At 38.4% G+C, this 14,569-nt stretch overlaps 1 protein-coding gene across 7 annotated transcripts in view; it reads right to left on the minus strand.

Annotated features, from left to right (window-relative positions):
• Window positions 1-1,074: 1,074 nt before the first annotated feature.
• Window positions 1,075-14,569, minus strand: part of LOC105496239 (itchy E3 ubiquitin protein ligase) — a 137,496-nt gene continuing 124,001 nt past the window's right edge. For all 7 annotated transcript variants that reach the window (XM_011766439.3, XM_011766437.2, XM_071079474.1 and 4 more), the window contains 4 exons: window positions 14,456-14,560; window positions 11,659-11,755; window positions 6,006-6,078; window positions 1,075-2,827 (listed from right to left, as the gene is read on the minus strand). In XM_011766439.3, the coding sequence (XP_011764741.1) occupies window positions 2,728-2,827; window positions 6,006-6,078; window positions 11,659-11,755; window positions 14,456-14,560 (375 nt within the window). In that variant the 3' untranslated portion in view covers window positions 1,075-2,727. The remainder of the gene's footprint in view (window positions 2,828-6,005; window positions 6,079-11,658; window positions 11,756-14,455; window positions 14,561-14,569) is intronic.

A 14,569-nucleotide genomic window follows, 5' to 3' on the forward strand; every position in this document is an offset into this window, starting at 1 on the left:
TTTACTTTGTTTTTATTTCAATGTAACATGCAGTTAAAAAAAAAAAAAAAAAAAAAATTAACAGGATTTATTAGCATTTACAATGCTTACAAAGAAAAAGAATTCTAAAAGCAATTTAGTTCAGATTTAAGAAAAAGCTCTAAGTAAATACTTATAACAAATCTATTTCCATATGTTCAGTTTGGACCAAAATTTAAGATAGCATTTGGTAGATATTTATGTCTTCTGTCTATTTGCAATATTTTTATATAACCTCTGATTCTTGGGATATCCAGCCCCCATTTTCCTAACACAGCAGGGAAGACATATACATGTGGCCACTTAAATTAAAGGAAAAAATGGAGTAGGGAGATCCCAGGCTGCAAAAATATATACAAGCATTTACCTTTTCCAGAACTAAACACTTCTTCCATAAAAATATTAAATAGCCGAGCCCTATAGAACTAGGGCCAGGGCTATTTCAAATATAACTATTCTGTATTTTAAAAATATAGGGCAGAAAGCCTTTTGGGTGATATTTATATATTTTCACACAATATTTCTAGGTCCCTAAATGAATCATGAAGCATTATATAGAACCAAAAAAATCTATTTTCTTACATTATCGCTTAATTTAATTTCATAAATCTCTAGTAAATATTGTAGGTAACTACATTTCAGTATGATAATTCACCTCAACAGGAAGTCTTTATAGAGGGCTTAATCTTCATTAGCCATATATTACCAAGTTCAGACTAATATAATGGGCAGTTGGCAGACATTCGCTCTGTAAGACAAAGCAATAGCATTTTTTTTTTCCCCTACTAACAAAAAGGCAGAGTCCCTACTTTTAACAACCAGGGATTTTAGAAACCACACAGTATTTCCTGGGGTACATGAAATAAAAAAACCATAGAGCTGGGGAGAGCCTAGTCTCCCTATTTACACTGAGTTTCTTGATGAGGCAACCTTTTCACTCATGTAAGTCTCTGCTTTATGATGGCAGTGTCTTGGAGTACAGATAGACAAGTTTAAAAAAAATGTTTTTATTGTTGTTCCAGGATGTAAAAAGGAAGAACATTAGGGACAAAAAAGTGTTTTGTTTTTTGTTTTGTTTTGTTTTTCCCATATGGAACAGGGTTCTGCTGCTTGTTCTTGGTTTAATATTAGTTGTTCATGCTATGCCTCTGAAATGTAGCAAAAGTCCCTGATACATGAGCTATGAGGCTGTCCTCAGGGTTCAGCTATGATAGGGACTCAGCTGGCTTAGGCTTTATTCCACTGCCAATGAAGTCAAATTTATAACAGCCATCTTGACAGTCAAAGCTAGGCCAAGTTAAAATAATTAATTCCAGAGAACTTCAAAGTGCATTAATCAGTTAATAATGGAGCAATCTAAACTTAAATAGTCATGAGAAAAAAAGGAAACCCTGTTAAAAATTTTAGGGGTGAAAAGAATATTGCAGATGAGGGGTATCAATCCAGTTCATGACAATGTAAAGAATGGAAATGACTACTCCAACATATGTCAGAGAAATGATAACTTTGAAGACTTTTAATTCACAGAGAATATATTCCTGTGGTTACTGGATGTTATCTTCCTTTCTTTTTAGCCAGTACCACAGCTTTCCCTCTCAAATGAAAATTTGATGTCAAAAGCTGTTTCACTGACCTCTATTTGGACTAGAAAACACTCTAGTCTTTCTAGTCTTAAACTCCTTAACAATTAAATATAAATGAAGTTGTTGGATTATGATAAAATTATAAAGCATCAATTATGTAGAGGAACATATAAAAATCACCAGTGACATCCTTAGATGAATTCAGTTAAATTAATTCTAATTCTAGGTTAACTTTTTTTTTCCTTTTATTTATTTATTTCTCCCCCTACCCTTCCCCAAAAGAGACAGGGTCTCCCTATCTTGCCCAGGCGGGTCTTGAACTCCTGGGCTAAAGGGATCCTCCTGCCTCGGCCTCCCAAAGTGCTAGGATTACAGGTATGAGCCACCATGCCCGGCCCTAGGTTAACTTCTTAAAACAATGAAGGAATCACAGTGTTAACATTGTAAAGTGTAATATTTGCCAGGTAACTGAAACAATCAAACTTCCAAATGAAGTCATTTGTAGGCTGTGAAGAACTTTTCCCTGAATTCAAATTGACAAAACTACTTTGTAGAGATGCAAGAGTCTTGCATCACTTCCAGGAATGATGTATGGATTCATGCTCCAGAAAGGAAAAACAATAGTCAAGTCAGACTAAAATGAGAGGGAGAACACAAGCCAGAATTTTGCTCACATCCCCAGAAGCTGGGCTAAGCTTCCACTTTTAACAAATGCCTCTTACCAAGAGGTTAAATAGGCAGATCTTGTATATTGCAGTTACCAAAGGACTTCCCTGTATATCTGCAGAATCTCTAAGAGAAAAAAAACTACTCCCAAGTGAGACTTTTGACACATATACAGAATTGTTGTTAAAGGAACAAACTAGTGGAATAAGACAAAGCAGATTTCGTCGTTGTGTTAAAATCTCATATTAAGCAAGGTTTTGACTAGTCATTTGCAGACCTGATTTCTGGAAATGTTGAGTAGAAATCACTGGGAGATAAATCTAAATGAGAACATTAATTTACTTACACTCAGATAACTCTCTAAAGAGCGATAGTCCAATTTTACAAGATGTGCAACAGGCAGAGAAGGACAAACATTGCAAATAAGTTCTTGCCCATTCACGGTGCAAGTTCTCAGAAGTTACTCTTGTCCAAATCCTTCTGTTTCTTCTATGGCAAACAACAGCTTTTCCTTCAGTTGCTCATAGCTCTTGTATGGTGGAAGGTCCAGGCGATTAAAACTAAAAGCAAGAATTGTTAGTTTTAGAAAAGGAAATATGCAAAGAATCAAATGAGTAGTGTAGTATAACACTACTATAGAAGCACAAAATTATACTACCGTGCTTCAAAGGATACCATTAAGAAAGTGAAATAACCCAAAAATGGGAAAAAATATTTGTAAATTATATATCTGATAAAGGACTGGTATCCGAAATATATAAAAAACTTAAAACTCAACAATATTTTAAAATGGGCAAAGGATAGAGATTTCTCCAAAGACATACAAATGACCAATAAGCACATGAAAAAAATGCTCAACATCCTTAGGTAAATGCAAATAAAAACCACAATGAGATACCACTTCACACCTGTTGGGATGGCTATTATTTAAAACAAACAAAAAAATAAACAACAACAACAACAACAACAAAAAAAAACAGAAGAAAACAAGAGTTGAAAAGGATATGAGGATGTGGAGAAATTTGAGCCCCTCTACACTACTGGTAAGACTATAATGCAGTGTAGTCACTATGGAGAACAGTATGGTGAGATTCCCCCACAAAATTAAAAATAGAATTATTACATGATCAAGGAATTCCACCTCTGGGTATATACCCAAAACAATCGAAAGCAGGGCCATGGACAGATATATCTATATTCTACCACAGTATACATATGTTTATAGCAGCATAAACAGCCAAAAGGTGGAAATAATCTAAATGTCCATGGACAGATGAATGTATAAACAAAATGTAGTATATTCAGACTATCAAATATTATTCAGCATTAAAAAGGAGGAAATGCTGACACATGCTACAACATGGATGAAAATTACAGATACTATTCTAAGTGAAATAAGCCAGTCATGAAAGGACAAATAAGATATGATTCTACACTTATAAAGTACTAAAGACAGTCAAAAATCATAGAAACAGTAGTAGAATGATGTTTGCCAGGACCTGGGGAAAGGGAGTCATGGGGAGTCATTGTTTAAAGCAGTGGTCTCCAACCTTTTTGGCACCAGGGAATGGTTTTGCGGAAGACAATTTTTCCATGGATGGGAGTGGGGAGGAGGGTGGTTTCAGGATGAAACTGTTCCACCTCAAGTCATTGATTCTCATAAGGAATGAGCAGTCTAGATCCCTTACATGCACAGTTCACAATAGAGTTATTCCTCCTATAAGAATCTAATGCCTCTGCTGATCTGACAAGTGGTGGAGCTCAGCGTGTAATGCTCACTCACCCTTCGCTTACCTCCTGCTGTGCAGCCAGTTCCTAACAGGCTGGGAACCAGGAGTTGGGGACCCCTGCTTTAATAGGTACCATTTCAATTTTACAAGATTTGAAAAAAGTTTTAGGTCTAGTCCGATGGCCTGTAATCCCAGCACTTTGGGAGGCCAAGGCAGGAGTATTGCTTGAGCTCAGGAGGTTGAGACCAGCCTGAGCAACAAAGTGAGACTCTGTCTCTACAAAAAGTTTAAAAGTTGGCTAGGTGTGGTAGCACATGCCTGTCATCCCAGCTACTTGGGAGGCTAAGGTGGGAGGATAATTTGACCCTGGGAGGTGGAGGTTGCATGAGTGGAGATTAAGCTACTGCACTCCAGCCTGGGTGACAGAGTGAGACATGTCTCAACAAAAGAAACAATTTTTGGAGATAGGTGATGGTGATGACTGCACAATGATATGAATGTGCTTAATGCCACTGAACTGTACACACTTAAAAATGGTGAATTCTATGTTATGTATATTAAACACAACAATTTTAAAAAGGAATGAAATACTGTATATGCTAGACCATAGATGAACCTTGAAAACATGCTAAGTAAAAGAAGCTACACACAAAAGGTTGTATATTTGGCTGGGGGCAGTGGCTTATGCCTGTAATCCCAGCACTCTGGGAGGTCAAGGCGGGTGGATGACAAGGTCAGGAGTTCAAGACCAGCCTGGCAAACGTGGTGAAACTCTGTCTCTACTAAAAATACAAAAATTAAGCTATGCGTGGTGGTGCATGCCTATAGTCCCAGCTACTTGGGAGGCTGAGGCAGAAGAATTGCTTGCACCTGGGAGGCAGAGGTTGCAGTGAGCTGAGATCACGCCACTGCACTCCAGCCTGAGTGGCAGAGAGAGACTCTGTCTCCAAAAAAAAAAAAAAAAAAGGAAAGTTATATATTTATTGTATGATTCATTTTATATAAAATGCCCAGAATAGGAAAATTCATAGAGACAGAAAGTAGATTAGAGGTTACCAAGGGCTACATAGGGGATAAAAGGGGAGTGACTGCTAATGGGTACATGGATTTTTGGGAGGGTGAAAAAAAATGTTTTGGAGCCTGTAATCCCAACACTTTGGGAGGCTGAGGTGGGTGGATCACCTGAGGTCAGGAGTTTGAGATTGGCCTGACCAACATGGTAAAACCCTGTCTCTACTAAAAATACAAAAATTAGATGGACGTGGTGGCGGGTGGCCCAGCTGCTTGGGAGGCTGAGGTTGCAGTAAGCCGAGATCAAGCCACTGAACTCCAGCCTGGTCTACAAAGTGAGACCCCGTCTCAAACAACAACAACAACAAAACAAACCACTGAACTGAACTGCATAATTTAAGAAGGTGAGTTTTATAATATGTAAATTATATATCAATAAAATTGTTATTTGAACACTACATGTATGTATAAAACATATGTATAAAAACAAAAAGGAATAGACAATAAAACAGTAAAGAGGTCAGATATCCAGTAAGGACCATATGTGACCACTAAAATATATCCCACAAAGCAAGGTTCAAATATTGTTAACATTAGGTTGAATTCCAAAACATTAATATATTTGCTCTGAGATTAGGATTAGATTTAGTTTTCTATATTTTTAGAAATGTAATTAGATTTCAAATGAGAATATTTGTGGTCATGATGTTAGATGCAGGTCTCCTAACTTTGACTTCTTTTGCTGCCTTCAGAGAAAAATGAAAATAACTCTAAATCCCACATTAAAAAAAAAATTCAGATGTAAAAAAAGGAATTGATTGCAAATAGTTGTAAGGAATCACATTGGGGTGAACAAAATGCTCTTAAACTGGATTGCTATGATGGCGGTGCTACTCTCTAAATCTACTAAGTATCATTTTTAATTTCTAGCTGGCTTTAAATAGCTACAGATAACTGGACAAAAGCTGTTTTCTCTATCCTTTTTGATTGTACTTACCAGGTATGACTTCTGGGTAGCCAATTTTCTTTCCCAACTTTTTCAATGCAGAATTTCTGTGGTCCATTGCTCCCTAAAACATAATGAAATCATAAACTTTGTTAGTATAGTGGATCTCAAACTGTGTTCCCCAATCCAATAAGCATCAGCATCATGAGGGAACTTGTTAGAACCATAAATCCACAGGCCCCACACATCAGCTTACTAATTCAGAAACTCTGAGTTGGGTGTAGTGGCTCATGCCTGTAATCCCAGTACTTTGAGAGGCCAAGGCGGGTAGATCACTTGAGGTCAGGAGTTCAAGATCAGTCTGGCCAATGTGGTGAATCCTGATCTCTACTAAAAATACAAAAACTAGCCAAGTGTGGTGGCATATGCCTGTAATCCCAGCTACTCAGGAGACTGAGGCAGGAGAATTGCTTGAATCTGCGCAGCAAGGATGCGGTTGAGTCGATTGCGCCACTACACTCTCACCTGGGTGACAGAATGAGACCCTATCTAAAAAAAAAACCCTCAAAAAACTCAAAACCAACCAATAAACAAAAAGAAACTCGGGGTGAGGCTCAGCAATATGTGCTTTAACAAGCTTCTGGGTGAGTCTGGTAAGTGTAAAAGTTTGACAACTAGTTTGTTAATATAAGCCCCAGAGGAGAAAAATGCAGTTTCATCTAGCATTCTTTAGCCAGAATAACACATTGTTATGATTAATAAAAGCTTACACAAGAACATTGAAAAAGCTTACTTTTAGTAGTTTGAAACACAATAAGGAAACTATAATAAAACTTGATTTAAATACAGAATTGACAAAACTTTGTGAAATGTAAACATCCTAGTGAATTCCATATTATTAATGCTAGAACTTACAGGTCCTGTAGGGCATACCCTTACAAAAACAGATACAAGTATAAACATAAAATTCTTGCCCCTCATTTACCTGCTGCTGGAGATAGCTGTGAATAGTGATCATAAAAGCACTGGTTTTCTAAAAGATCATTACTTTTCCCTAGGAAGCATTTATTGTTGGTCTCAATGATTAGTAGTGCTACTAGATATTTTAATTAGAAGGGGGCAGGAACACTAACTGTTCTGCAATATGTGACACTGTCAGACACAAAGAATTTTCTCATGTCCCACCTGACTAAACCGAGTATACTAAGTATACCTAATATAAATTGTTAGTGCTTTTGTATTTAATAACACTGAATTATTTTCACAAGTAGTTACGTAAAAAATCCAGTAATACAGGAAACATTATAAAAAAAGACAGTTAAAAGTTAAAATTATTCTGTGGTGTTCAACACATAAAATTAACTCACTCTGCATGTTCTCTCTACTCTCTATATATATTTTTTGAGACCGAGTCTCACTCTGTCACCCAGGCTGGATGGCAGTGGCACAATTGGCTCAATGCAACCTCCGCCTCCTGGGTTCAAGCAATTCTCAAGCCTTAGAGTAGCTGGGATTACAGATGTACACTACCACACCCAGCTAATTTTTTTATTTTTAGTATAGATGGGGTTTTGCCATGCTGGTCAGGCTGGTCTTGAACTCCTGACCTCAAGTGATCCACCCACCTTGGCCTCCCAAAGTGTTGAGATTACAGGCGTGAGCCATCACGCCCGGCCTCTACTCAGTATTTTATAGCAGAGTGCAGTGGGGCAATCTCAGCTCACCACAACCTCCGCCTCCCAGGTTCAAGCAATTCTCCTGCCTCAGCCTCCCGAGTAGCTGGGATTACAGGCATGTGCCACCATGCCCAGCTAAGTTTTGTATTTTTAGTAGAGACAGGGTTTCTCCGTGGTCAGGCTGGTCTTGAACTCCCGACCTCAGGTGATCCACCCGTCTTGGCCTCCCAAAGTGCTGGGATTACAGGCATGAGTCACCGTGCCCAGCCTGAGCAAAGATTTCATAAAGAAGACCTGAAAAGCACAGGCAACAAAACAAAAAATAGACAAATGGGGTTAGATGAAACTAAAAAGCTTTGGCATAGCAAAGGAAACAATCAACAGAGCGTAGAGACAATCTGCAGAATGGGAGAAAGTATCCGCAAACTATTCATCCAACAAAGAATATCCAGAATATACAAGAACTCAACAGCAAAAAAGAAGAAAAACAATGCATTAAAACATGGGATACGAGCTAAATAGATCTCTCAAAATAACAATGTTAAATGTAACTAATCACCAGAGAGATGCAAATCAAAACCACAATGAAGGGTCATCACTCGTCAGTTAGAATGACTGTTATAGATTAAAAAATAACAAATGCTGGCAAGGATGTGGAAAAAGAGGAACTCTTATATATTGTTGGAGGGGATGTAAATTCTTCTTCTTATTATTATTATTAACTTTTTGAGACAGAGTACTGCTCCATCACCCAGGCTACAGTGCAACCTCTGCTTCCCAGGTAGCTGGGATTGCAGGCGTGTACCACCACTCTCAGCAAAAAAAAAAAAAAAAAAAAAAAAAAAAAAAAAAAATTTCTTTTTTTTTGGGTATTTTTAGTAGAGACAGGGTTTCACTATGTTGGCCAGGCTGGTCTCAAACTCCTGGCCTTAAGAGGTCTACCCATCTCAGACTCCCAACAACCATATGATCCAGCAATCCCACTATGGGGTATTATCTAAAGAAAAGGAAATCAGTATGTCAGAGACATCTGCACTCCCATGTCTACTGCAGTACCATTCACAAGCCAAGATAGGGAATCAACTTACGTGTCCATCATCAGGTAAATGGATAAAGAAAATGTAATGTGGTATATAAACAAACTGGAATACTATTCAGCCATTTAAAAGAGCAAAATTCTGTCATTTATGACAACATAGATGAACATGGAGGACATTGTAAGTGACATAAGCTAAGCACAAAAAGATAAAGAGTATATGCTCTCACTCATGTGAAAGCTAAAAAAGCCAATCTCATAGAAGTACAAAGTAGAACGGTGATTACTACGGAAGGGTGGCAGGAAGGAGGGGAGAGTCAAAGGTTGGTTAATAGATAAACAAGTACAGATCGGCAGGAAGAATAAGTTCTGGTGTTCTACAGCACTATACAATGACTATAATCAACAACAATTTATTGCGTGTGTGTATGTATATATATGTGTGTGTGTATATATATAAATATATAAATAAATAAATAAATATATATATATATATATATTTTTTTTTTTTGCATTTTTCGTAGAGAAGGGGTTTTACCACGATGGCCAGGCTGGTCTTGAACTCCTGACCTCAGGTGATCCGCCTGCCTTGGCCTCCCAAAGTGCTGGGATTACATGCGTGAGCCACCACGTCCAGTGTATGTATTTTTAAGATAGGGTCTCACTCTGTCACTGAGACTGGAGTGCAGTGGCATGACCTTGGCTCACTGCAACCTTCACCTCCAAGGCTCAAGTGATCTTCCCACCTCAACCTCTTGAATAGAAGGGACTATAGGCGTGTACCACCATGCTCAGCTAATTTCTAAATTTTCTGTAGAGACAGGGTCTCCCTATATTGCCCAGTCTTGTCTCAAACCCCTGGGCTTGTGTGTTCCTCCTGTCTCACTTCCTCCCGAAGTGCTGGGATTACAGGTGTGAACCACTGTGCCTGGCCTGTATGTTTATAAAGAGTTAGAAAAGTGAGTTTTGAATGTTCGCAACAGAAAGAATTGATAAATGTTTGAGGTGATGGATATGCTAATTACTCCGACTTGATCATTACATATTGTATACATGTATCAAAATAAAAACTGTACCCCTAAATATGTACAATTTTGTCAATTAAGAACAATTTAAGAAGTAAAAAAGAATAAAGATTTGAAACTAAAACAAACAAAATAAACTAGATAGCCTCTAAAATTCTCCAAACTACAATCTCACTGTTTCTGTCTTCTAACAAAAACTTTCCTAGAAGTCACCCTTCTGAGACCTCTCTGCAGCACTTCTACTGCTTCTCAGACAGTATGCTATTTCTTTCTTCTTCTCATTCTCTGGTCTCTCCTTTAAATTGGTTTCCAGGCTAATTCCATCTTTTCTTTTCCTTTAAGATGAAGTCTCACTCTGTCGCCAGGCTGGAGTGCAGTGGTGTGATCTCAGTTCACTGCAACCTCTGCCTCCTCCCGGGTTCAAGCGATTCTCCTGCCGCAGCCTCCTGAGTAGCTGGGGCTACAAGTGTGCGTCACCACACCCAGCTAATTTTTGTATTTTTAGTAGAGACGGGGTTTCACCACGTTGCCCCAGCTGTTCTCAAACTCCTGAGCTCAAGCGATCCACCCACCTCGGCCTCCAAAAGTGCTGGGATTACAGGCGTAAGGCTGTGCCTGGCCTAGGCTATTTCCTTCTGTCTTATTCCTACATGCAGATGGTTCTAGGCATTAGCCTTCTACTCCTCTCTGTATTCTATTTCTGCCCGAGACCACACATTCTCACAGCATCAAATGTCACTGCTCTGATGATTCAACTTCTTCTGTTTCCTCTTAACTCTAACTCATATATTGTTACCTCTACAGCTGCTCCCCTGGGGTTTTCTACTTGGTTTTCTGGCAGTTACCTTAAATTCAGCAGGTTCTAAGCTGCTCAGCATCCTCCCCCAACATCTACAACCAAGCATACTCTTTATACTTCCTGACTTCTCCATTGTTCCATGTTCTATAACATGACAATTATTGCTGATACCCCTCTCTTACACTTCATTTTCTATTAAGCTCTCTACCTGTTTCTACCTTTGGAACTTTCTCTAGCATCTACCCTCTCTTTTCTATTTCCGTCTCCTGAGATCAGGTTCTCATCATTGCTGCAACGATTTCTTCTTATCTCTAGGCCCTCACCATCTTTTAATCCACCCTGTATCTTCCTATCAAATCTTCCTAAACACAGCTTGAGCAAGTTTTCCTCTCTTCAAAAAGTTCCACAGCTTCCAATACCCTCACAGTAATAACCAAATTCTTTTGATCTGGTTTAAAGTCTTTTCTAAACTGGTTCCATGCTCTGTATTCAAAATTACCTGCTTAGTTCTCCTAATTTTAACTCTGCTTCACCTGAAGCAGGCTTAGGGATCATAACTTCTCTGTGTATCTTCCTATGGTACTTGGGATAATGTTGGTATTAAGGAAATACTTGAATTTACTTTAATAATTTATTGTTTGGTAACAAAGTAAATATTGCCACAGTCACTCATCTCAATATTCATTTTAAGCAGCAGATTGCTGTGTAACAGGCACTTTGCCAGGGGCAAAAAATAAAAAGATGAAGATATGAATCCATATCTCAAAGAACTCCCTGTCTCCCAGGGAAGAGTGGTTTTAAACACAATACAGAAACTACAATCCACTATTGTATTATACAATGATCTTCTCACATTGTTAAATAATACAACCAATAATGATTGACTCATAAGAGACACATGTTTGGCAAATCACTAAATGAACAGATTTACATACAGAAGACTGCTGTCCTAATGAGTTAGCTGTGGGTTCTAGCTTGAGGGTTAAAAATTTCTACAGAGGTAAGGACTAAAACTTATTTTAAAGGTTATACAAATCCACGCTAACTGGGAATAGTTAAGAAAATGGTTATCCTTGTCTTTGTTGCTTCTGATACGCTGTATACACATTCACGTAAAGCAGCATGATAAACAGTTTTCTGTATAGGAAAAGTGATCCTGTATACATACCCATGAGATCAGCAAATCCTCCTAGTGGCAATCGGCAGGTTCCAGTAACAAACTGTAGAAGTCTCATTCTCTTCTCATTATCAATTTCTTTAACAAACTGTTAAAAGTATATTTAAAGAGATATATATGTCATATGTTACATTCGGCACACTAAATAAGAAAGAAAAATAATGATTTCAGATCTTTTACTCTTTTTAGAGGTGAGGTCTTGTTCTGTGGCCCAGGCTGGGGTGCAGTGGTACAATCATAGCTCATTGCAGCCTCTAACTCCTGGGCAGCAGGCAATCCTCCCGCCTCAGTCTCCAGAGTAGTTGGGACTATAGGAGCAAGCCACTGTATCTAGCTCATTTCAAATCTTAAAGGAACCCCTGGTGTCCACTGCATTAGATAATTACTTAACCCAACACTATGGATGGAGGGCCATTTCCATGTTTATCAAAGCCCCAGCAACCTTTCCTTATATAACTCTTAGGACAATATACTTAAAGGGATATATAAAAAGTAAGATGGACTGAGACCAAGAGCTCCTTACTCATGAAGTTTTAAGATTAGCTCTTCGTGGCCGGGCGCGGTGGCTCAAGCCTGTAATCCCAGCACTTTGGGAGGCCGAGACGGGCGGATCACAAGGTCAGGAGATCGAGACCATCCTGGCTAACACGGCGAAACCCCGTCTCTACTAAAAACACAAAAAATTAGCCGGGCGAGGTGGCGGCGCCTGTGGTCCCAGCTACTCGGGAGGCTGAGGCAGGAGAATGGCAGGAACCCGGGAAGCGGAGCTTGCAGTGAGCTGAGATCTGGCCACTGCACTCCAGCCTGAGCGACAGAGCGAGACTCCGTCTCAGAAAAAAAAAAAAAAAAAAAAAGATTAGCTCTTCTAGGGCAGCCCTTCCTGTGACTCCCCATCCCACCACCACCCCCCAGCCCCAGATCTGCCTGTCCTATAGGATATTCATGTGGCTACACAGGATAGAGACCTTGAGTCAGTATAGACTTTTTGGTTTAATAAACAACTTTAATGAAATTCACAGAATTCTGAAGCAGGATATATCCCAATAACCTCCTCTTCTCAATGTTCTTTAGGTTTTGGTACAGCTACACATAGCTAGGATCATGTGGTTTTTATTTCACACAATTCTGACTCAAAACAAAAGGTTTCAAGAGAATGTTTCTAGCCTGTAGTATAACTGTTTTGCCTCAACCAAAAACTTTTTTGTAAGGAATAATTTTTATCCTATTGTACTATTATCAATTATCCTACAATTGTAACCTTACTTGTTATAGAAGCTCAGTTTATCTTTAAGTTTCTCATATGAATTTCTTTACATGTATAGCAGATTTTTAAATTTAATTTTTTAAATTGTTGTAAAATATACATGACATAAATTCTTGATTTTAACCATTTTGAGTGTAATTTAATAACATTAAGTACATTCACACTGTTGTGCAACCATCAACACTATTTCCAACTTTTTCATCATCCCAAGTAAAAACTATGTATACATTAAACACAACTTCCCATTTTTGCTCCCTGCAGCTTCTGGTAACCCATATTCTACTTTCTGCCTCTATGAATTTGCCCATTCTAGTAACCTCATGTAAGTGGAATTATACAATATTTGTCCATTTGTGTCTGGCTTACTTCGCTTATCTGTAGCACATACCAAAAATCTCATTACTTTTTAGCACTGAATAATATTCAACTCAAGATATTTTTGACTTATGATGGATGTACAGGATAAAACTCCTTTACAAGTCCAGGAGCATCTGTATATGTATATACCACATTTTGTGTGGGTAAATGGATGATGAATACTGGTATACAAGTATCTGTTTGAGTCTCTGCTTTCAATTTTTTGGGCTGTATACCAAGGGTTGGAATTCCTGGATCTTATGTTAATTCTATGTTTAACTTTTTGAGGAACCACCAAACTATTTCCACAGTGGTGTGGTATTTCACACTATCACCAGCAATGCACCCTTGGCAATGGTTGTTTTCTCCACTTTAAAAATAATACTAAGTATGATGTGATATCTCATTGTGTTGTTTTCATTTTTGTTTTTGAGATGGAGTCTTGCTCTGTCGCCTAGGCTGGAGAGCAGTAGTGTGATCTTGGCTGACTGCAACCTCTGCCTCCTGGGTTCAAGTGATTCTCCTGCCTCGGCCTCCCAAGTAGCTGAGATTACAGGCATGCGCCACCACACCTGGCTAATTTCGTCATGTTAGCCAGGATGGTCTTGATCTCCTGACCTCGTGATCCACCCGCCTCGGCCTCCCAAAGTGCTGGGATTACAGGTGTGAGCCACAGCACCCAGCCTCATTGTGGTTTTGATTTGCATTTCTCTAATGATTAATGATGTTGAACATCATTTACTATGCTTACGGCAGACATTTTTAGAGAGGTACCATTATGATCCTAAATCATGGCTCTTAAATTTTGCCTTCTGAACATTATATAATTAATGAAGTATAAATGATATAAAAAAAAAACAAAAAAAACATATTACAGGCAGTCCTATAAAACCCCAAAACCATTTAAATAAAATGTAGGTAAATTTTATCATCTGGAATTGTCTTACACTCTACTCTGGACAAAGATGCAAGGTATGTGTGGCTTACTTGGCAATAGTCTTAAAAGGATGCTGTTATAATCTGTATTCATTTATTATAATGCATATGATGGACTAAGGGGTCTATATACACTGGTACATTTTGAGCTGTGACTCATTTCCATATGTGGTAAGCAAATTCTAAAAAATTATGCTGTGTCAACTAATAGAAATAAATTTAAAAACAAACCTGCCAAAACCACATGATTTGTTTGCTGGTCCTCGTATAATGACGGTAGATGGCATGTCTTTGCCAGTCATTCAAATCAATCTCTTGCATTCCACATAAAAGGACCTTTAGGGA

Source organism: Macaca nemestrina, chromosome 15 (genome assembly GCF_043159975.1).
Source record: "Macaca nemestrina isolate mMacNem1 chromosome 15, mMacNem.hap1, whole genome shotgun sequence".
Classification (NCBI taxonomy): Eukaryota; Metazoa; Chordata; class Mammalia; order Primates; family Cercopithecidae; genus Macaca; species Macaca nemestrina.